Source organism: Amphibalanus amphitrite, unplaced genomic scaffold (genome assembly GCF_019059575.1).
Source record: "Amphibalanus amphitrite isolate SeventyFive unplaced genomic scaffold, NRLGWU_Aamphi_draft 000899F_arrow, whole genome shotgun sequence".
Classification (NCBI taxonomy): Eukaryota; Metazoa; Arthropoda; class Thecostraca; order Balanomorpha; family Balanidae; genus Amphibalanus; species Amphibalanus amphitrite.
In genome coordinates, this window is record NW_024882393.1 from 207,050 (window position 1) to 230,821 (window position 23,772).

General features: G+C 48.0%; 3 protein-coding genes across 6 annotated transcripts in view; 1 reads left to right on the forward strand and 2 right to left on the reverse strand.

Annotated features, from left to right (window-relative positions):
• LOC122367825 (kinesin-like protein KIF13A) overlaps positions 1-23,214 on the reverse strand; it is a 72,021-nt gene extending 48,807 nt beyond the window's left edge. The window contains exons 1-4 of the mRNA XM_043341253.1: positions 23,027-23,214; positions 19,633-20,011; positions 17,901-17,991; positions 523-695 (exon numbers count right to left, since the gene is read on the reverse strand). Coding sequence (XP_043197188.1) covers positions 523-695; positions 17,901-17,991; positions 19,633-19,687 — 319 coding nt within the window. The 5' untranslated portion in view covers positions 19,688-20,011; positions 23,027-23,214. The remainder of the gene's footprint in view (positions 1-522; positions 696-17,900; positions 17,992-19,632; positions 20,012-23,026) is intronic.
• On the forward strand, positions 738-8,568 carry LOC122367832 (serine/arginine repetitive matrix protein 2-like). Of its 4 annotated transcripts, none has more exons than XR_006254118.1 (6): positions 738-1,032; positions 3,558-3,729; positions 4,124-4,304; positions 5,882-5,977; positions 6,229-7,061; positions 8,011-8,568. XR_006254118.1 is itself a non-coding variant. In XM_043341267.1 (5 exons), exons 2-5 carry the CDS (start codon positions 3,570-3,572, stop codon positions 6,992-6,994), a joined length of 1,203 nt encoding a protein of 400 aa, XP_043197202.1. In that variant the 5' UTR covers positions 738-1,032; positions 3,558-3,569; the 3' UTR covers positions 6,995-8,568. The 4 variants fall into 4 exon arrangements, 2 of the variants coding, with proteins under 2 accessions (XP_043197202.1, XP_043197203.1); XR_006254119.1 differs by having other exon boundaries at positions 6,232-7,061; XM_043341267.1 differs by having other exon boundaries at positions 6,229-8,568.
• On the reverse strand, positions 8,557-13,436 carry LOC122367831 (protein ALP1-like). Its single transcript, XM_043341265.1, has 3 exons — positions 12,757-13,436; positions 11,096-11,298; positions 8,557-9,704 (listed from the first exon to the last, which is right to left on the reverse strand). The coding sequence occupies exons 1-3, from the start codon at positions 13,047-13,049 to the stop codon at positions 8,932-8,934; spliced, it is 1,269 nt and encodes a 422-aa protein (XP_043197200.1). The 5' UTR covers positions 13,050-13,436; the 3' UTR covers positions 8,557-8,931.
• Positions 23,215-23,772: the final 558 nt, after the last annotated feature.

Sequence of the window (23,772 nt, forward strand, 5' to 3'; positions counted from 1 at the left end):
ATCTACTACAACTGCCTGCACTATCGTGTGTGTATGTGAGTGGGTGGCCCGAGTAGGCCAGGCCCACGCAGTTTCGGTGCCGCTCGCGGCCACACCTGTTGGTATCGCAAGTGACGTAGATACGGCACCGATGGCAGTCAGCCCGCGACAACCGGTACACAAGCAATCGATAAATGGTAAAACTGCGACCGGGCTGGTTCTCGAACAGTCGGCAAGCAGCAGCGTCCGAGGGCCACGTCAGTAAAAGCACACTGACCGAAGCACATAGGATGATAGGACAATAGCTTGTCTGTATGCTACAGTGACTCAGACTGTTAAACGACGTCTGAATTATACTCGCCGTCTTGAGTGTGTCACCCGGTCGATATCAGGCGACATGTGGAATGTAACAACACGTCACTCCGTCATACATAGTACGTGGCGCCAAGTTCACCGGACGAAAACCCGCACACACCTATCAGGACAACCTCCAACCACACATCACAAACTTTAAGCCTCTTTAAATCCTCCCAACTAACTCACCGGTCTGTCCGTATGCGAAGATGCAGGCGTTGTAGCCCTCGAATGCATTGTCCAGGATGTCCTTGCCGAGCGAGCTGAACACGATTTCCTGGCTGGCGAACCTGGCGCTGCCCGGCTCGGACGAGTCGAAACAGTGATCGAACGCGAACGTCTTTTGGCTGCGGCGACTCGACCTGATGAGGGGAATGGGACGGTCACTAACAGCTAAAGCCCGGTTCTCACTGCCGTTTTTCGATCGTTTGGCGGATCGTATGGTGATCGTATCGTGATCGTATGGTGATGGGATGGGGATCGGCACGCCCGTTTCCCGATCGCCGCGATGGTAATCGTGTGTTTGCAGTGAGAACCGGGAAAAAACATGATTGTGCGCCACGTTCGGAAGCGGCGGATCGTGCGTCGTAGTGCGTTCCGTCGAAAGATGGATTGAGTTTATCTTTTGCCTTGATCGTATCGTGCATCGTGTGGGGAAATTGCTGTGCTGCTGCTCTTCTTGCTGCTGCGTTGTGGAAGGTTTGTGCTGACATATTTAATATAACTATTTGGCTGGTCTGTGCTTTAGATGATGCTAATTGTCCACTTCCATTTCATTCTTATAAGTTGTATAACTACATTTGATGTTGATAAAGATGTTGACGTTGACACTGATGTTGAAAAATATGCGATATTTTTGGTGTCAAAGAAAAGTGGAAAGTTCAATTAAAAAAGTAGTGGATTTATGAATGCAGGCAATTTCTCTTATTTCCAGGCTAACATGATCTAAAATATAACACATCATTGCTTGTCACTAAACATTATTTATTGAAATGAACTCCAAACAGTCCCATTAGTTAGACACCTACTACCTATGTGATACGTTGCCTCATTACTAAGTTTTGAACCATTTCCATATTCATGTGCCAATAAAATTTGATGAAACTTGATAGGTAGCATATTTTCCATGACATTGATGGGCCCACTTATTCATTCCATACCCAAGACGTCTCTGTCTAAATGAATTACTAAAACGTGTGTCAACAGCACAAAAATGTTGCTGATTTTTTTTACACCAATTGCAAGGTTGAATAATGAAAATAACAGCTGATTTTTTATTACTGTGCTGAAAGAGGCCTCTTTTCTAGATCTGTCGTCCAGCATGTTGCACTGCAGCTGCATCCTAATTCATGGAATTTGTTTATTATCTATCTAGGTCATTTCTGCCTTTTGCACTCCTCAAAAACTGAAGAAATTCACAAAATCAAAACATGAATAAAAAGAATACATTCTTCTAAGGTTGAAAGTAAGACCACACATTGATGCAAAACGTATTACACGAAACATTTTAAGTTGCACTCATGACCCATCACCCAACCACACATTGTCAGGTGATGGTATGTGACATTAGGAAAGGTGAGGTCAGGTTGGGTTAGGTTTTGTTATTTCCGCATGTAGTACCTAGTCTACCTGACTTTTTGCATTGAATGATTGTTTGAACAATTTTTGGCATTAGTAAGCATGGTGTCCCAGGAAGATGCCAGATTTGGATGACGGATATATATAGACCAAAACAAGCCTAACTTAAGCTGACCTAACCTTACCTACAACCTACAAACCTACAACCTACAAACCTACAACCTACAAACCTGCAACCTACTGTACAAACCTGCAAACCTACTGTCCTACAACCTTTAATGGTACTAGTTCAGTTGTCCCAGTCTGACGTCTTCCCGGGACACCAGGCTTAATAGGTATATGGTTTTTGACAATTTTATGTGGTTTTTATTCAATTTTGAGCCAGGAGTGCAAAAGGCAGATTTTACCTCTATCTGTCTTTCATTGCTGTGAAAATATATTGTTTTTGTTGATATTGTTTTGCACTATGTGTACAGCTTTCCAAGCATCAAACTAGAATGATCTAAATGTCAAACTATGTCCTGTACAATGCACAATGCACATGTCTCATGTGCATTGTGCACATGAGACATTGTCATGTCTCATGTCTGACATGAATTGGAATGGGATCAATTCATTAGCTATCAATGCCTATTGTGTCAGTCCCTATGCTGAGCAGTTCATTGATGGCCTGCTCATTAGGGTGACCTTAGCCAAAATTGTAAACAGTGACTAGTGTGCCTACTGCTTTCATAGGCATGTCATTGTGGTGTTACATAAAATCATTTAATGATGTAATGACTATTTATTTTTGCTTTCCTCGCCTAGGTAGGAGCTAGCCTAGAGACTTTTCATTGATTGCACTTGGAACATTATTTTGATAGCATTTGGAACTTAATTTTCCCAAAATATTAATGGTTTTATAATGAACTGGAATTTTTGTTTGCTCCACCAATGGCAGCTAAGCATTGTAATGTTTGCTTACCTCACCATGCTTGTCATAGAGATACAATAATTTATCGTAAACCAAAGCCAGGCGCCGACCTGACACTGCAATAATTTCGTAGGAGTACCGTTCCAGGCTCAGCATATGTCTGTCGAGCCCGGCATTCTGCCCAGCTTGCAAAACCTGAAACACAGGCTAGGTCTGAATGAGTCCAGCATGAGCCAGGCCAGTCTGAGTTCAGGCCACGAAAAACGCCGGCCGGGCCCGAAGTTGAGCCCAATGCTTGGCCTGTGAGCTCCAAACTTGCATCACTAGTATTGTGGGTCGGCCGCCGCGTGCTGTCCCGGTGACCCAGATTTTGACTTGATCAGCTGAGACTGATTCGTCTGCTGACCGCCAGGGGCGCTGTGTTCCCCCTTCTCGTGTCGGGCTGAGTGGTGGCGGGCGGGGTGTCTGAGTGACCAAAAGTTTTGAGCTGTCCAGAGTGTTCCCTGTGCTAGGTACCGTTAACTTCAATTAAGTTCTTGTAAAACGTCACACTAGCTTGTCAGTCAAGTAATTGTTCAAGTGTCACCTCACCTCATGTCACCTCATCCAGACATGCTCATTGGTGGTATGATTTGACACAACTTACTGGTAGTGATTTGATGTGAGTGTCCCTACTACAGGCGCTCGAGCTGGTTTTGTGATCTGTTAATGTACATACGCCTTCATTTTGCAGATTTTGTGGGTGATGGCCGACTTCTGGTCTGAACGAGCTGAGGAGCGACTCATAGAAGCAATCAAAGAATATACATGGCTTTTTGATTGTAAACATCGTTGGTACAAAGATAAAAATAAAAAACAGAACTCATGGATGGAGCTCGCAGGACTATTCGGAGATGGAATTGGTGGTATGTACTAATGGTATACATATTTCTGTGTACGCACTACCTACATACAGTCCTAGATCACAGTTGCATCATTGCAGGAAAATACAAGTTATAGCTAGTTGATTAGTTGCTGTTGATTAGTGGTTCATAGTTGCTGTTTCATGAATTGTTTTGGGTAGTGTGACTTGCCTGTGAACTTTTCACCTCATAGGTATTACTGTGTAGGAGCCTGGAGCCTACCTGGCTCAAGCCCTTTTATGTAATGTGGTAAAATGTGACTTTAGTGTGACTACTTACGATATGCTTCCCAATGCACTCTGAAATAGCACAGGCGATTCAACGATATGGCCACAAAACTTGACAGTATCACTGTCAATGAATTCACAGGTTACATTAATATATCCACTGTTTTCAGCGCCTGAGGTCGAACGGCATTGGCTCCTGATGCGGGACAGGTACCGAAGGGCCAAGAAGGCGAGTATGGCTAAAGTTCCGAGTGGATCCAGTCGGCAAGACGCCGAGCGCTCGAGGCCAAGGTGGCCGCTATTTGAGGCCATGGACGCGTTCCTGGCGCGTCACACGTGCCAGAGGAGGCGGTAAGTTGCGAGTGCTTGGTTTTTCACTTTAAGTTGTTGCTCATTCACCCGTGCTTTGCTGGAGTTTCACGGTCCTCTCAAACTCGACTCCTGGACTGAGACAAAAAGGGCGTGACTTTAGGTCAAAATTTTCGCAAATTCGAAATATGCAAATTGTGGCTACTGGCTTCCCATCCATAGATAATATTCCTTGAGATTCAGTAGCGGCGGAACACCCTCAATTAGGGGGGGGGGGGCACTGCCGACTTTTGGTCCCATTCTTTCCATGCAACACCCATAGGGCTAATGTTAAAATGCCCAAATCAAGGGGGCGGCATGGTGCCCCGGAGCTCTCCCCGTTCCGCCGCCTTTGCTGAGATTCGAGGTCATTTATTGCTCACTGTTATCCCAGCCAGATGTCAAACTACGAAAAATGTTTTTTGAGGTGAGGTAACTAACTGTGACCTGGTTATCTGACTTCTTCATATTATGTCTTCCTTGTATGACTTCTTGTATAGTTGGCGCAACATGAGTGCAGTACTTCACTCTGCACACACTTTGTACCTAAACTGTTGTGTGCCAGTGATCACCAAAATGTCAAGAAATTCGCCCATTCCTTAGACGAAGACAATAAATATTCACATGCTTGGAGCACGTCTTGAACCACGCCCCTTTGGGGTCTGCCGAGCAACGCGCCCTGCTGGGGGGGGGGGGGAGCAATTTGCCCCGCTCCCCTAAGATCTCGAGAACCACGCAACATAGCGACAAGCGACAAACGGTGTTGGATAGCCCCAACATGGAACTACCTTGTGACCCAATTTCATTGACCTAGGTCAAACCGATGACAGTGTCCCAAAATTGCATTTTGGCTTGGGTGTCAGAGGGGAAATTGCTTTCCAAAAATGGGGATAAGAGTGGAAAATTGCTGGCCAAGGTGAGGCCCAGAAAGATGGGAAAAGATCGATAGCATTAATTTTTATCCATGCGTGATAAAATATGAGATGTACAACGATTATCCACGCTAATGCTTTTTCTTCGTAATATTGGGAGTGGAAAATTGCTCTTCAAAATTGGAGGTGAGAGTGTTAAATGATTTTCATTTGGATGTCGTTTCCCACCCAAAACAACAAATTTTGTAACACTGACCGATGACGTCATGTAGGTCAGGTCAAATGTCGAATTTTCACAGTGTACAGGCAGTTCAAGAAATACATAGGTACGTTGTAAAATCGAGTAAAATGCATTTCATGGGAAATCATCGATGGGGAAATGTTCGTCAAACACATATTTTGCTATTTGAGGTCGCTGATACCAGGTCAGGTCACAGAGGTCAGGTCACTAAGGGTCACAGCATGAAAATATCATGTGAGGTATGTTTTATGGTCCATTTTATATGCCAAATGCGATTATGTGGATCAGGCAGACTCTGGGGTCAGTAAAGATTATTTTCTGGTGAAGGTCAGGTCAAATTAGGTCAAATTTCAAAGTTGATATTTTTGCATAAAATGGGTATCGATTCGATGCAGCTCAAACGGACACAGACGGACGAACGCGAATCTGGTGATAGTTGTTAATATTCCATGAATTTCTTTCCTCAGGGGCGGGGACAGCTTCTCCGTTCGACCAGCCAGTCAAACAAGCGCCTCACACGGCAGCCAACCAGCTGTCTACCGACAGGAGGATGGCTTTGTAAGGTACGTACAGGCGAAACCCCTCGCCTGCCTACAGATTTTCTAGCTGAATGCAGCCGTCATTATGGGCGGATACATGACGAGGGGGATGGGGATGGAGGGATATAGCTTGGAGCTAGTTATCTTGGAGTTAGTTATCCCTAGAGCCTGGGTCTAGTCATCTTCGAGAGCCACGCCAAACGATCAGCCATCAGAGCCCTTCCATGCGTTCAGATGACCCTTCACTGGCTTCAGTTCATCTATCCTTTTTTCAGAAGTCAGGACGTGCCGGCCTCCGTCATCATCATGCTGGAGGATGGACGGATCCTCTCCGAGTCCGCCGCTACGCCTGGCGCGAACGACCAGGGCGGACCATCAGCCGGGCGGCCCCGAGCCACAGAGCCGGAGCGCTCACACCGACGGAGCCGCACTCGCAGCCGCAGCCCATTGGGCCAGGCGAGCCCAGCCGAGCCGACGCGGCAGCGCAGCGTCAGCCCAGCCGAGCCGCGGCAGCGCAGCGTCAGCCCAGCCGAGCCGACGCGGCAGCGCAGCGTCAGCCCAGCCGAGCCGCGGCAGCGCAGCGTCAGCCCAGCCGAGCCGCGGCAGCGCAGCGTCAGCCCAGCCGAGCCGCGGCAGCGCAGCGTCAGCCCAGCCGAGCCGACGCGGCAGCGTCGCAGCCCAGCCGAGCCGCGGCAGCGCAGCGTCAGCCCAGCCGAGCCGCGGCAGCGCAGCGTCAGCCCAGCCGAGCCGACGCGGCAGCGTCGCAGCCCTGCCGGGCGAGCTGGGCAGCAGCGCGGACGTGGTGGCACCGGACGCCCACCCACTTCGGTCCGCCAGCGTCGCCGCCACCAGGATGAAAGGCAGGGGCAGGGCGCAACTTGGCAGGAGCAATTCCTGTCCACATGGGAGAAGTCTAGAAGGCCGAATGACCGGGTAAGTGCCTTTGGGGACTACCTAACGCACTTAATGCGCATGGTGCCGGAGGAACGGACCATTGACATGGAGGTGGAGCTCGTGCGTGTCGTGCGAACCTTCATGTGAAATGAGCATGCGACTGGCTAGTCGCATGACCATATCACATGTTTTGCCATGTTATCACATATTTTAACCCGCGCACCGACGGGGGGGGCGGATATCCGCCCCCCCCCTGAGGTTTTTCGCGAATAGCGGGAAGTAGCGCCGCGAAATTTGGTATGACTATTCCCTCATCAATTTTACACATGGTGTGCAAGTTCAAACCTCGTAACTTTTAATGTCAGGTCACCAGGTCACTTTGAATGACCCAACCTCAAGTCACTTTTTTGCAACTTTGTCACCGTGCCAGAGCTACAGTAGATGTCGGAGACCTTTGAAAGTCGCAGGATGTTATAAGATCATTAGTAGCTACAATTTGTATATCTCGGAATTTTGATATCGGTGACCTAAGGTCAGGTCAATTTCGCGACTTCCCCATTATAAGTCAATGGGGGAAAAATCAACTCCCTATTTTTACCACTAAAACGGGTCGGAATGGCCCCATATACCATACATGACTTTATATACGATCAACCTTCACTACCTTGAGGTCTGTTTTGCTGTTGGGCAGCTGTGAGGTCATGTGACGTCATCAAAGGTCACCAAAGGTTTTTGGCCAATAACTCCGTACAGGAACAAGATACAGCCGCGTGGATGGTCTCATTGTGTTCAGCTCGTCAAGACGCATCGAATGATATACAATATACATGGTGACCTCGAGGTCACGTGACCTGAGGTCAACCTTTGACCTTGACCTTTCGAGGTCAACATATATATCATTCGATGCGGATTGACGAGAGGATCACGATGATGCCCTTAGTTTGTTTCTATCTTGACTAATTCGAAAGTTATTCGAGAAAAACTCTCAATATCTAGCGCCGCCATTTTGACTTTTTCGACCCCTGTGACGTCATCTTTGACCTGACCTGAAAATGACCTTAGTAAAAATTGTAGATCTTGACCGTGCGTATCCGATGCCGTTCACCGCTTGTCGCTATCTTGCTTCGTTCTCGAGATCTCAGGGGGGGGGGGCGGTCATCCGCCCCCCCCCCGTCGGTGCGAAGTTGGCGCAGACCCCCGTCGGTGCGCGGGTTAAGTTTTTCTATATCTTCAAAGTCAAATAATCCTGTGGCTATTTGCGCGCGTTCATGAATGTCATGTGGCCTTCAATAAGTGTCACCGTGTTATTGTTAGTTTTCAAATTACGTGTCTTGCACATATCAATGCGTCGAAGTGTGCCGCCGGTGGCGCATCGGGACTCAGTCCTGTGTCAGTGTGCGCGCGTTCACGAATGTCATGTGGCCTTCAATAAGTGTCACCGTGTTATTGTTAGTTTTCAAATTACGTGTCTTGCACATATCAATGCGTCGAAGTGTGCCGCCGGTGGCGCATCGGGACTCAGTCATGTGTCATGTGTCAGTGTGTTATTGTTAGTTTTCAGTTTGTGTCTTTCAGGCAGTGCTAAGCTGCCGTAACGGGCGCGCCACCGCTGGGTTATATAGCGAGGCCGGAAGATGTGTACTGGCGTTGGTCTTCACACAATGCCTCAGTTGTGAATGACTGATTGTTTAAATTAAATAAAACCTTCGTTCTCAGGCCAACACATGTATTTGCATACACTCGGCAGCAAATAAATCGAGGCACCTAAAAGCACCTAAAATCTGTCCATTGCGGACGCACGGTGCTACGAGCGGGCACCGGGCGAACAATCCGAAGCAGCACCGACGGGCGTCGAGCGAACCGGCACTCGATGGAGGCACCAACGGGCGGCATGCAGAGGGACACAATATATACACGCATTGCAATGTGCGGGACACGAGCTGAAAATTAACAATGACACGGTGACACTTATCGAAGGCCACATAACATTCATTAACGCGCACAAACTGACACATGACACGGAAGCACCGACGAGTCGGGCGGCAGAGCGCTCTCAGCGACAGCCCCCGCAGGCAGACTCTGGCCTACTGCAGTCGGCCTCGGCGCACAATGGCATCCTGCCAGGGCACGCTTCCCTCTGGCGACACGAAGTATCGTGCAAACCGCTCGCGAAGGTCCGCTGCGCCCCTTGCTGGGTTGTTGGCCCCCATCCGACCGATGTCGGCTAGACCACCGCCTGCGAGCTCCCGGCGCCAGGCGCCCTGCATCACCCGCCCACCATCGTCCGCGTCGACGTCGCCCTGGGAGATGTAGCGCCTGTCGTTGGAGACACCATCGCGGCGACGCAAGAAGTTGTGGAGAACACAAGTGGCCTTTACTATGGCGTCCACAGTTTCTATCTTCGCCACTATTGGCTGCCTGAGTGAGCGCCATCTTGTCACTAAAATGCCGAACGCATTCTCGACCACTCGCCGCGCCCTACTCAACCGGTAGTTGTAAACGAGCCGCTGGTGGTAGTCCTCTTCTGCTACACCCCCCAGCCTCGATCCTGGGTAGGGACGCATGATCCGCTGCCTCAGCTGGAACGCCTCGTCCCCAATGAAGACATACTCTAGCTCTCCGGGATCGGCACTGGGCAGGTTCAGGGTGTCCTGTTGCAGGCGTTGGCCGAACGTGGAGTTGGCGAAAATGTTGGCGTCATTTTCGCGTCCGTACGCCCCAACGTCCACGTACGTAAATGCGTAGTCCGCATCGGCGACAGCCATCAGCACACTGCTGAATGTAGCCTTGTAGTTAAAGAAGGCTGAGCCGGACAGACGGGGACACTGAATCCGGACATGTTTTCCATCGATAGCACCTGCCAACAGAACCAGATCAACATTTTATGCGTCGTAAACCATGGTGACTTTCGTTGCTAAGCGTAGGTATGTCTGAATTGTAGAAAGTGTATAAAATAATGAAGTTGCTCATGATCAACGATTCACTCAAAGGTCTAAAAATCGCAAATCCCGCCGCTAACCTAATTTTTATTTCATTAACCTGCGCCCTGCTGGAGGGGGGGGGGGGGGCGCAGGTATGGTTTCAACACCCACTAGTTTTTTTACGAATATCTAAAAAAAAACGGCGACACTGAGCACCTTGCACACCTTATCATGCATCAATTTTACACATGTTGTGACAATTTTAGACCAAGGTCATTCAAGGTCAGGTCACCAGGTCACCTCAAGTGGCCTCACTCATAAGATGTTTCAATGTATGCCATAGCTACACCGAGTGACCGGTCGCTTTGAAACTTTCAGCGATTGACAAGAGCAGCAGTGTATACAAAATGTATCTCTTAGAATTGTCATATCAGTCACCTAAGGTCAGGTCAATTTTCCGACCTCCCCATTACAAGTCAATGGGAGAAAATTCGAAACCGCCTCTTTTCGACGAAAACCATACTTAACACCCTCAAACACTTAATAATAAGTAACTTCGACATACTGAACATAACAATGGCACCCGTGACCCCTCTATGCCCCTGAGGTCATCTCAGGTCACGAATTGTATCTCAAAGTTTTTCGCGAATAACTTTTGATAGAGACATTCAAGCGATGAAAACGCCATAGATGTGTTCAACTCGACGATACGTATCGACTGATATGTAGCATGACCCTTTCCGGTCAGGTCATGACCTTGACCTGAGGTCAAAATTTCAAGTTGACTTTTCAAGGTCAAGTTATAGTTAATTCGATGTGTCGTGACGAGAGGAACACAATGCCGGTAACAGAAAGCTCGTGCAAGGCTTGAGTCAAAAGTTATTGCAGATAAACCGTTTCCGAAAAAAAAATCGTTTATTTTGACAGTTGTTGCCCCCTGCAGGCAAAACCGTTGACTTCAGGTCAAATCTGAGGGAATTACTCAGAAAGAGCGTTAATGAGGCTATCGAATGCGCTTTTCCGCGGCGCTGTAACTCTATTGGTTCCCGAGTTATGCGTCGGCTTCTTGAAAATTGTCGATATTCGATCTCAAAATCGGCGAAATTTGGCCTTCAATGACCTCTGATGACCCGACCTTTGACCTGACGAAAAAAGGGACTGAAGTGATTTCGTCATTGTTTTTGACGCTGTTTCGAACGCCGCTTTCCTCGTTCCCCGTATTTCCCCGCTTTTCCCCTCGGAATATGACCTGAACTCAGATTTAGTGGAAAAAGATCATTATTTGTCATTAACGGCAACACAATAGTCAAAATGGTAAGGTTCATACCAAGGCAGTGTGGAAAATTCCATCTGTCTTCGAACTCCTCAGCGATGTCGAGCCACCTTTGGGTGGTAGGTGCAGACATTTCTGTGGGAACCAGCTCTTCCCACAGGACGTTGCACACCTCAGGGATGATGCTGGAGACCGTCGACTTCCCCATTCTGAAGTACCGGGCGGTGTCCTGCTGGCTCATGCCAGAGGCCAGGTACCTATAAAGCCAGACAGGAAAACACGTAAGTTAATATTCCTATCAGCAGACAAAACTCAGCACATCTTGACAATACACTGAATTTGCAACCATTAACCCGCGCATCCCTGGGGTATTTTCCATAACGCGAGTGACTGGGAGGGGGGAGGGGGGCTTTCCAGAGCCCCCCCCCCCTAACTACTGGGCTGATCGTCAAAATTCAAACGATCTCTGATATAACCCTGGGAAAACTGTTGAACGAACCTAATTTCATTGACCTAGAGGTCACCGATGACGTCACAGGTCAGGTCAAAGTAAAAATTATCGGCATTTTTGTTTGTTCTCAATTTAGGCTCTGAGTTCTCACCACCGGCTGAGAAGTCCGATCTGGCTCATTTTTGGTTTACGCACTCCTTGATATGTATATACCTTAAATACCTAACCTGAGGGTACCGAACTTTTACTTCGAATTCTTGACCGCATCCACTTTCGGACCCCCTGTTCCGGATTCTGCCTACTACACTGAACTTATGGTACTGGTTATGTCATTGATTGCCCTCCCAAACCGGGCTGGATCCCCCAAAATACTGCAATCTGCACAACACTTCACCAATCACCATAGAATGAAACAGTTCAGTATAAGAATCTAATGAAAAATTAAAACAGACTTTGTAGCGAATCATTTAGTGGTGCATTCCCCCGGGCGCTCCGGCCGCCGCGGCCGGCTGATTGTTTACCCGCGCAAGGCCTCCCGCGTCTCTTTCGGCCAGGGCCGGGCGGCACGCGCGGCTTTCCTGCGCGCTTCTGATTTTACTTGTTATTTCGTTGTGTAAGTAATCCCTATGTAACGCCAGTTTACTTATTTACCTTGATTTCTACTGCACAACATATTGGTGACTCCTCGTGAACCATATCCTTTTACCTACGAGCTTTCGGTATTATGGCGCGGCTACCTCCTCTCCCGCTGGAGCGTTTTGAGCACAAGCAGGAGTCATCACGGCTGGACGCAAGTGAATGTAATCTGACATCTTTTGAGCGTGTTTGGGTCACGCCATTGACTCCTCGTCCAGCACTCGCGCTGCGGACGATCGCCGACGCCTCAGCACGCCCGGCTACCGCGTGCCGACGCGGCGGCGTCCATTGCCGTACCTACCGAAAGCGGGTGGCGCGGTGGCGCCATCTAGTGAGCGCCACCTCATCTGTCAACTACAAGCTCGCCATCTATGCCGCCCTTTGGCTGGCCCAGGTCGGCCCAGGTGGAGTGAGGTGGAGTGCGGCTGCCGGGTGGCCGGCAATGGCATCACGGAAGACGCTGTCAAGTTCGACCTATTTATTGGTCGCGAACCTGCCGACACTGACAGACGTCGCCCGGCAGGTCCGTGACGCCATCACGGCCGCGCCGACCAGCTACATGGCGCTGACAGCCCTGCGGACCCGTCTTGACAGAAACAGATAACATCAGAAACAGGTAAAAACTCACCTCAACGTCATTGCCAGGCGCTCCGCTTCAGGGATTGCAGCTCTGAAGTTGGTATCCTCCTTCTTCAGGCGGGGTGCCACAAAGTCCAGCAGCTCATCAAATCTCTCAGGCATCATTCTATAGGCCCTATAAAATTCTTCTGGGTGGTTTCGTGCTTCTCGTAAAAGTGTAGCGTACTCTCCCCTTATATCCCTGTGTTTTAATGTTTCCCTGACCCATATTTTCTTTTTTTGTTGAGGAACTTCGCTGCCTGAAGCTAGCGCTAAAAAAAGGAACATGTCTTCGTCCGCCATACCCTATTTTGACCTAAATTTATTTATTGAACCCACAAAATACAATATCAAAGCACAAAACGTCTGTTATTGTTGTGGTTTCCAAGGTCATCGCACTGCGCCATGATTGGCAACGAATAGAATAAACAACGCCTCTGCGCATGCGCGGCGTACGATGGGAGCAGCGGCCCCAGGATCGTATCGGGCCTAGAGATTTTTATCTTTTTTCTCTAGCCACGCTCACCATACCATTACCATACGATCACCATCCGCTTACCATCCGCTCCGATCGGTTTCGGCAGTGAGAACCGGGCTTAACGGGTGATGGATCCGTGCAGTGAGAGCCTAATTGACAGCTGTGACCCAATAACAACGCTTATTGAACAGGCAGGACAAACGATAACTACTACGGTCCTCAGTCGTGGATAAAAGGCATTGACAAAAGTGAGTGAAAAATGAAAACCGACTGTGTCCTGTGACATATCTGACATTTATAAATGGCTGCAGAAGAAAGTACACGTAATTTTCAGCAAATGGAAACTTTTCACCCGCATTTCAGTTGTCTGAATGAATAATTGCATGGACAATGGATGGCGCATTACGCAACAAAGAGCATCACGACTAAGCACTGGAGGCACCAGTTCACTCTACATAAATAGGAGCACTGGGTTCCGACCATTGCCAGCGTAATTAGCGCCAGTTTTCCGCTATCATTTCCCCATTTGGTGTTTATCTATAGAACAAGGTCATTTTCAACAAAATATGCCTCCCGTGACATTCTCTGTCGCACCGTTTGCCGATCCACCTGGCTTTGCAATAAAGAATGAGGCTCCAGGCTACTGGCGTAAAAGCTACAATGGAAGAAAGCGGCGTGTCAAAGATACATAACAAGGGCATCACCGCACGAAGGGACAAACTCCGTCATAGGACATGTCGGCCTAAACGGCACGCAAATGGCAATGGCGATGTGGCCTGTGTTACATGGCAGGCGACGGTCACTTCCATATATGGTGGCCGGTAAAAAATAAAATAAAAACAATGTGGTGCTCGAACTTCGATACAAGCAATTTAAACAATCCAGGAACACATGAAAATACCCACAAGTTATGGCACAACCAAATAGCGCAATTGGTGCCTCGACACCATGCTAAATGAGCTGAATGAATCTAACATTTGGCCTTTCAAAAATTGAGCAAAGAACTTTCTTCAAATGATGAAATCGAACATGGCATTTGCAAGACTTCAAATTGAATGGCATGTCATCGGTGATAATCTGCTCACTGAGTGTCCCGTTAGGCGTTAACCATATCGGAAGCCACGGTTTCAAATATTTGGTTTCTTTGGGTTTCCCTCGGCGTGCCGCCGTTTTTCAGGCTCGGAGTCGGCCGTTACCCATGAATCCAACTTATCACCGGCCTGCGGCCCGGCAGCGTCACTCTACCGCCGGCCGAACAAAGGGGACACGGCGCCTTTGTAAAATCCCCGCGGAGTCTTTCCAGCCGGTCCGTAAATCACCGGCGCCGATGATGCACACGGGGATACGAGGCAGCGGCGTGTGTGAGTCAGCACCGGCCACCAGTCCGCCGTATACGGCCACGTAGCCCGGGTGGGAGAGAACCGGGGGCGCCCGGAGGGAGCCGCAGCGCGGAGAGGGTGTTTGCTATGCGCTGCCGGTCCCCAGACGCCATTTGGGGTGGCCGACGGTGGGTCACGACACTCAGTGTCATGACATCACGCTGCAGACCCACGGCGACTGAGGAAAGGCGGAGACGAGCTGCCAACTGCGCCGCCTGACCTTGGACGGCAGGAGGGAGCTCAGACTCACTCCTCGGGATCTGAGCCTGGGGGCGGTTTTCGCTGCATGAATGGCGGAGTTTCAGTGCGTCTGCAGTGGCGACTCCACCCATATCTGCCAGGAGCCTCCCGACGAGATTAGCGCGCGCGATCGGGAGCAGCCGGCGGGTCTGCGCAGCGCGGGCACCTTCATCTTATCTTATCGGCGGCGACACAGGACACAGGACATAGAGCGCAGGCCGCGCCGGTATGTCGAGTCCCACGGACGACGCTATCGTGTAGGACGGACCGGCCGGCCAGCGGGCGGCAGCGCTCGTAAAATCAACCTGCACGCGACGCAGCCAATTCGACTGTCGGCGATTCCTGTTCAGTCACGCAACGCCGGACCAGCGATCGGGAGACGGCGGATACCATTACCGGCTAACCTAACCAGCCACGAGGCAGTTTGGACAGATTAATAACAGCGTTATTGTAACGGTTTGATGCCAGTTCCGAGCCTCGCTAGCGCGTCATCGCTGGGCGGTCCCACCGCGCTCGGCTCGGGCGGGTTTGTGGCAAGGTCGGGGCGGTGAGCCGTACCGCCGCCGTTCCCGTCGGCCGCGCCGGGAACGGCCGGTCCAAACCGCCGCCGCCGCCGGCACCGGATGGGCGGCCGGCGGACGGCTCAATCCGGGGCCGGCCCTCAGCACCTTCGGCCGCCCCGCCCCGCCCCGCCCAGACATCGAGCGGTGCAGCACGCCACCCGTCCTCGCCGGCGGCCGGTGTTGCAGGACCAGCAGACGCCTGTCCCACTGGGTCAGCACACACCCGACACCGCCGCCCGCGGGCGAGGTCACATTGATTGGCCAGGTGTAGTCGCGCAAGGTCACGATGAAACATGGAAGATCACGGTATCGATGCATCACGTCCCCCGGCAGCATACATTGAGAGAAGAGATCAGGCTCCCGTGAAATCAGTTGTAGTGCCTCTGGCCCTGTACGTGGACTGGCTTCTGATGTGTTCTATCCTAGGCGACTTGCATATAAATGTAACTCGAGTTAAGCGCATATAGGTACTCTACTGTCCCGACAGGTCACTGTTTCCACTATTGTATCCCATTTGACAGCAAAACAAAAACCGAGCAGACATGATCGCGGTAATTTTAAACCGGATCCAAGGACATCCGAAGCTGGACCGTGTTACTAGCTCACAAATTTCGCCGACGCCATTATCCTGATTATCTTCATCAAATATCTTCAGCATCCTCGTCTCTATAATGAAAGTTTTATTGCCTACTTAACCCGCGCCCGGCTGGGGGTCCTGGATTTCCACGCCCTGCTGGGGGGGGGGGGGTGTTTGAACACCCCCCCTTCTAACTCGGCTCCTGGGCCACGTAGCGATACGCGGAAGGCGGCGTTCGAAAGAGCGTCAAAAATAATGAGGAAATCACTTCGGTCAATTTTTTGGTCAGGTCAAAGGTCAGGTCACCAGAGGTCATTGAAGGCAAAATTTCGCCGATTTCCAGGTCGAATGTCGAAAATTTCCAAGAAGCCAACGCATAACTCGGGAACCAATAGAGCTACAGCGCCGCGGAAAAGCGCATTCGATAGCCCTATTAACGCCCTTTCTGAGTAATTCTCTCAGATTTGACCTAACGTCAACGGTTTTGCCTGCAGGGGGCAAAAACTGCAAAAATAGCCGATTTTTTCGGAAACAGTTTTTCTGCAATAACTTTTGACCCAAGCATTGTACGAGCTTACTTTTACCGGCATCGTGTTCCTCTTGTCAAGACGCATCGAATGAACTATAACTTGACCTTGATAGGTCAACTTGAAAATTTGACCTCAGGTCAAGGTCATGACCTGACCGGAAAGGGTCATGTTGCATATCAGTCGATCCGTATCGTCGAGCTGAACACATCTAAGGCGTTTTCATCGCTCTAGCATGCCTCTATCAAAAGTTATTTGCGAAAAACTGTTGGATACCATTCGTGACCTAAGATGACCTCAGGGCATAAACAGGGGTCACGGACACCATTTTCATGTTCAGTGTGTCTAAACCACTTGTAATTCAGTGTTTGGGAGTGTTTATAATGTATTCCGTCCAAAAGAGGCGCATTTCAGTTTTCTCCCATTGACTTATAATGGGGAGGTCGCAAAATTGACCTGACCTTAGGTCATCGATATCAAAATTCTGAGATATACATTTTGTACATGCTGTTGCTCTTAGCAATCGCTGAAAGTTTCAAAGCGATCGGTCACTCGGTGTAGCTATGACAGACATTGAAACTTTTTATGAGGTGAGGTCACTTCAAGTGACCTGGTGACCTGACCTTGAATGACCTTGGTCTGAAATTTTCACAACATGTGTAGAATTGATGTATGATAAGGTGTACCAAAAACGGCGGCGCTCCGCGCCGCCGTTTTTGAGATATTTGCGAAAAACCACAAGGGGGGGGTGTTCAAACACCCCCCCCCAGCAGGGCGCGGGTTAATTAGGGCACATGGCCGGCGAACAGGACACCAATGCGAAATGCTTTTATACATGCCTGTCTCATCAGTATCTAAATAAAAAGATACGAGTAGAGCTTCTATTCGACTTGACAAACATGAGTCTGCATACTTTCGGTGTTGGTAGTCGGTAATTAATCTTCTTTTTTTTTTGTCTATACGATCTTAGCATACGATCTTAACGATATTCAGAATTCACAAAAATCCTGATAATTAATCGGCTGCATATTTCCCGCTTAGATTTTGCGCTATCACGATGTCATCATAAGACCTGAAAAGCAAAGCATCATAGGTACCAAGGACGTCTAACTGCCTTTAGAAATTCCAATGGCCACCGAGCTGTAACGATAATCCACATTCATTGTACAAGTCTGGTGGTCTTTGGCATAGCTTTAATGGCATGATGGAAAGTCCTGACAAACTTCAAAGTGTTACGAGACTTGCACGAACTTAATGTCTGGGTGAAGTGGCCCTAGACAAAACAAAACCTAATAAGACGAAGACACTGTTGTAAAAGACCCGCTGCTCGGCGCCCAACCGCACTCTAACCGTATGTGTTAGCCGTCCGGCGGCCGCATGCGCTACTCACTGCTGAGGTTTGTCCACCGTACTCGCGGGGCTGTGCAGGATCGTTTGGTTGTCCGCCATTTCGACCACGTTCTGAGTATCGAGATCCATTTCTGAAAACGGGAAAAAACACACATCATCTCCAAGTGTTGTGTAATGACGGCGCCTAAATATGATTACATCTATATCCTAGCGAGCCTCGTGGTAGGTCATTTACAAAGCCGGCGTATCAATATCGTGGCAAAAGACTGGGCCATATCATACGTGACCAGTGGCGCATTAAATCTGAAGTGGCTGTAGTCTGTACCGGGATCAATAGTTACCGACACAGCGAGACAATAATTCATGCGACCCTCGGCCGCGCACGGTCGGCCGCATTTCGTTCGCGGCGCCAGTGCGTGACGGCGGGCGCCGCGCCGTCTGCGGCCGGCCCGGCTCCCTCCTCTGGGCCGCCATCTGCCTAACTGCCTCCCCGCTTCGACACCGCTCCCCTCCTCTCCCCGGACAGCCGAGCGCGGCGCACGCACATCATTCACAGACGGGGGAGAGAGTGCGGCCGGCGGCAATCATACCCACTGGGCGAGTTCGCCGGCCGGCCGGAAATCCGACGGCTCAGTCGTAACGCTCCGGGCGCCGCGCCGGCCAGCGGAGCACTGCGCTGCTTGAATGGGACCTAAAGCCGGCTCCAGAGTTAGCTGAGCTGCTCTCAGACTCAATCGATTAGCAAAAAAGCCTCCTTAGACATCTGCAGCGATTTTTCAGAAATGCCAGAATCGTTCACAGTTACGAGTGAAAACTAATAGAGCCAAGTAACAAATATGTAGGTAAGCTTTTAGCGCAACCTAAGCAGCACCGTGGATAGCAATTTTCATGCAGCTTCCCTTCCCACGACACATCCGACTAGATAGGCAGTGATTTGTGATCAGTGAAAGCTTACGGGTCTTCCTATTACACGAATGGGCTTTACGTGAATCTCGAACAAATTTCAAGTGTATCATCTTGCATCAATCTAGACTACAAACCTCACACAATCACAGACACACCCTCATCGAAGGGTGCTCGGTTCACATTAAAAACTCATCATACCACATTTGGCGTGTCGGTCGCAATCTACACAAAAAGGGCGCCTGATGCATCACGACCATTTACGATCAGCGAGTTCATAGCGTCGGGCAATTTTCCGAGTCAGCTCCATTGATGACATAGTTCTCGACACACTGGACAATAACGCCGTGCCTTTTGACGTGGCTTCATTTGCATGTATACAAGCGTCAGATCGCGCGTCTCGACATATCGACCGTGCCCCTCCCCCCCCCCCCCCCCGCCGGGTGGCACGGATTTACAGCTCCCCGCTGGTCTCCCCGCGCCGGGCCGTCACTTCTCGGTCTGCTTTAGCCGCGACAGCGACGCACAGCGATAAATTGTGCCGATGCAGCCGCCGACAGCACAGAGACAGCCACCGGCGGGGGTGACACGGAATTCAGTCGAGAGGACACGAACGGAGAAGGAAGACGGAGGGCACGGCGCCACAGGACCGGGCCGACAGGATTGAAACAACTTCAAGCCATATAAAAACAACTGTTGATGGAATGCCTCACAAAAAAACTTCAGGAAGAAAAATTATCGCACAGGATTGCATGGATAAACTGACACCTATTTGAGGCGACAAAAACAATGAAATATAAATGGAGGAAACAAAAGCTATCAACGAAGGACGTTCCAAAAGCACACTGGCACATTCTCACCCGCCTTACCTCTTTTGCTGAATGGCCGCACGCGAACGGCCACCCTGACTTTATTTGACGACATTTCGACGATCTTGATTGCCGTCCGGTGAATATCTGGGCGGGTGTGAGCCCACACACCAAGGCACCGACGTCACTTATCACTTAGATGATAGATCACAACACTGTGTTATAGGCTAGCCCTTCACGGTTACTTTGCAACATGTCACAGTCACTAGAGCCACCAGCAGTGATTGATGTCACTGACATTCTCATACACCAGTAAGCACCCAAACAGTTTGACACATTGCCTGAAGTTCTTGATTGCTCTTCCACTCCACTTAGTTGAGTGTCTGATGTCTGTTCAAACAGCTGTTCAAAGCAGCAATATTTGGTCCCAGCAAATGACCTGAAAACAAACAACAACTTGGTTTCAGTCAATTACATGGATGCTGCACACAGGTATCTTATCATGCATACCTACACAATGTTACATGTGACAAAAATATAACAATTGGCAAAAATGTAAAATTGAAAGAGTTAAGTGCAAAATTTGTATTTTATTTGACTCAAAGGAGCTAAAAGGCAATAAGAGCAAATTAAAAACTTTCAAATCAAAACCATGCAAAAAAGACCTCAAACGATTACCACCATTAAATTTAACCCTATTAGTGGCAGGCTCCTGGCTACCCCTATTAGTGGCAGGGGGGGGGGCTGTTTACGACCCCCCCTTGATATCTCGAGATCTAACGGGCCGATTTTCAAAATTCAAACGGCATTCGACTTCGCTCAACGTGATCTACATTTCTAAAAAAAAAATTAAGAAAATGTCAAAAGGGGGGTTGAGGGGGGTAAAAACGGGCAAATTGCAGATACATTTTAGACTGCTTATCACGGCCAGGTTTCTGAACCAATCTTAACGCAACTTTTGCCGATCGATAAAGAATGAACCAGGAATTCACATGGATCCTAAAAATATGCATTTTCAAAAATCATAGGCGGATACAGATCATTGAGATTGGGGGTACACAAAAAGTATAGCAAATAAGGTTTTTGTTGGTACTGTTTCTAAAAAGGGTGGTAATGGTCTTGTTATGTTACAATTTTCTTATGAGAGAACGACTACAATTGTATTGGTCATGCATAGGCGGTGTCAGGGCACCTATGTTGGGAGGTAAAACATAACCCCCCTTTTTGGACGCCTGGATCCGCCTATTATAGCAAAAACGTGTCAAAAGAGGATGCACAATAACTTTGTATATGTTATCACATGATAAAACTGGTGCATACAGTTATAATACATCAGCATCGTGATCATCGCCCAAATGACTCGCTTCACGAATAGGACCCCCCAATTCCCAGTGCTCTGGAGCCGCCCTTGGTAAAGTTATGAACTTGAAATTTTCAGGGAATGTGCCCAATTTAGTTTTAGGAAAAGTCAGAAAATTTCAGCATCGTAGCTTCAGCGGTTTCGGAGATATTCCCGAAAAACCTGAGGGGTGGATGAAAACAACCCCCCCCCCTGCCACTAATAGGGTTAAGAGCCCTTTTGCAGGTGACAGTACTAAAACATTATGATATAACAATGACTCACAATCTTGCCTAGTTGCTGATCATCACAGGCATTGTTTGATAGGCATCATCGCTCTAACTAGCCTCTGTCCTATGCCACCAGTCTCATGGACAGTCTATCAGACTTAAACCGTAAACCAGAGCAACTTTGTACCACTTTTTAGGTTTTTGTTGAATATCTTTTTTAATTGTTGTCCAATCTGGCTAGTTTTTTGCAAGGTGGAAGCTACAACCTTTGTCAACAGTTTGCTCTAGAGTAAAAGAATGCTAGCATCTTGAGTTATTTTATTTTTTTTATTGAACAAGTGGTCAAAGTTGTAGAGGGGTTTTACAACTTTGTACCACTGATTATAATCCTATTTTATTCAATGTTAACGAATAAAATGGTATTTTACAGAGCATCTTTGGTCCACATAAGTTCTTTTAAAAAATATCCTGACACACCAGGACTTCAACTGGCTGAAAACAATCACAGAAACACTGGTTTACAATGGGGCAACAGATTCACAGTGAACGGGGATTCACAGGGAGTACCTCTGATAGGTGCGACCTCCCACTTTTTTTCTAGACTTTCCTGCACTTTCTCCTCCCATAGCATTAACAGTGAAGCAGGATCAAAGGATCGTATGGCACAACTCGGACCTGAAACAGGAAAAATCATATTGGATAGGTATGGAATACAACAGGCTGGGAAATAATCTGGATTTGGAGGGCTAAAAATGAAATATAGACGCAGCAGCATAACCAATCGACTATCAACATCAATAACTTCCAGCATTGACTGTCATAAATGACGAAAAAAGTATGCTATAGTGATGAGAAGCTTCCTAAGAATGATTTCCTGGTGGACCAAAGTTGTAGCATTTTGACGGAAAAAGTGCTTGCAACTTTGACCACCACCACTAAAAAATGACCATAAAAAGAAAATGGGGGTTTTCTTCCTCTAAGCCTTTGGAGAACTCATGTACTTACTGTCTAGATAGCCAGTGTCGCTCCAGTTCTTACCAGTTCCGCTCCTTACATCATCCTAGCAACTTCGGTTTTTTGTGCCAAAATCAAGGCTTTTATTATAAAAATTCTGCTGCTGTCAAGGTCACATAACAAAAGCAGGTCTGTTCACACATAGTTAGGGCACATATTGGGCTAAATTGCCTGCATGAAAAAATGTCCCAAATATTACGATGGATTTTTTAAAAAATCAGCAAAGTATCTTTTCCATGGTGGACCAAAGTTGCACCGATGGACCAAAGTTGCTCTGGTTTACGGAACGTAAATAGTTCCAGATACTTGTTGAATTTACACATGAAATACCTATCAGTACCTACTTAACATAGGTAATAATAAAGTGAATCCTTAGACAAACAGGGTCTACAGTTCAGGGTCTACAGAACAGTTTGAGTTATCAGCCTACAACTGATCAAAGAAAATGTCTGAAAATGTAGACTTGCTAATTTGGTAGGCATAGGCGGCGTAACAGGGAGGGCGCTGGGGCACCGTGCCCCCCTTTGATTTTGGCATTTTAACATTGGCCCTATGGGTGTTGCATGGAAAGAATGGGATCAAAAGTCAGCAGTGCCCCCCTTAATTGAAGGTGTTCCGCCCTTACTGTTGGTAGGAAACATCCAATTCGACTATTACAATTATTGGTGGAAGCAGGAATAAGGGCCGCTTTAACCTGTTAAGTCCAACTGAAACAACCATCCTCACCCTAGATGTATAATTATATTATGAGGTAGGTAGGACTTAACATGAAGTTCAAGTCCTTGTCATCATGCTTTGTATAACTTCTGCAAGACGTAGGTAGTTTCCAAGACTGAATGTTTGGCCCAATCATGCATCAATAAAATCTCACCTGCACCAAGGTTCAGATTTCAGAACGTTCAGAAGAAGTTACAACATCCTATGCAAAAGGAACATCACACAAATGACAACACATTAGAAGCAAAATATAAAAAAAAATACACCACACACCCCACATACGCGTGAATTATCAACTGTTTACACCCAAAGCGGTACGAGTTTTACACAAATTTGCGGTGTAAAATGCATATCAATATGCACATAGAATATCTATGAATATGCACATCGCAGCATAAGAACAAGGACAGATATGGCGCAGATTATGCGACGCATTATTCCGTTTACAAGAATAAGGAACTATGACGTCAGAAGAACTTATTTGCGTCACACATGGTCACAAGTAATTTGCGTCACAACACTTTTTGGCTTTTTGGCAACATTCAACAGTTTTCTTATGAAAAGGGAGAAAAATAAAACAGTGTATTTTTTCATTGACAAAAAGCAATTTAGGCGCAACTATCTGTAAGAATCTTGGACGCAACCAACTAACCAAGGCTATATAAACCGCAACATCAGGCGCTAAGAAACGGCGCAACATTTTTTTTTTGCATTTGAAGTGAGCTGTGAGCATACCTTATATCAATTAAAATTGGCTCAAATGCATCACATATCACATGCACAAACAATGTCTTTTCTGTCCAAACTTTGTATTTTTCAATTCAAGTAGTCACGATTGTTTTCGTATTAAAATTTCAATAAAATTCGGTCTTTTGACGTCATCACCGAGCTAAAACTTTT

Coding starts and splice junctions, on each gene's coding strand:
- LOC122367832 (XM_043341267.1), top strand. CDS start 3,570: ATGGCCGACTTCTGGTCTGAACGAGCTGAGGAGCGACTCATAGAAGCA. Junction 4,305..5,881: donor CACACGTGCCAGAGGAGGCG/GTAAGTTGCGAG, acceptor TTCTTTCCTCAG/GGGCGGGGACAGCTTCTCCG. Junction 5,978..6,228: donor CAGGAGGATGGCTTTGTAAG/GTACGTACAGGC, acceptor TCCTTTTTTCAG/AAGTCAGGACGTGCCGGCCT.
- LOC122367831 (XM_043341265.1), bottom strand. CDS start 13,049: ATGGCGGACGAAGACATGTTCCTTTTTTTAGCGCTAGCTTCAGGCAGC. Junction 11,299..12,756: donor CGCCTGGCAATGACGTTGAG/GTGAGTTTTTAC, acceptor CTGGCTTTATAG/GTACCTGGCCTCTGGCATGA. Junction 9,705..11,095: donor GAATTTTCCACACTGCCTTG/GTATGAACCTTA, acceptor TTCTGTTGGCAG/GTGCTATCGATGGAAAACAT.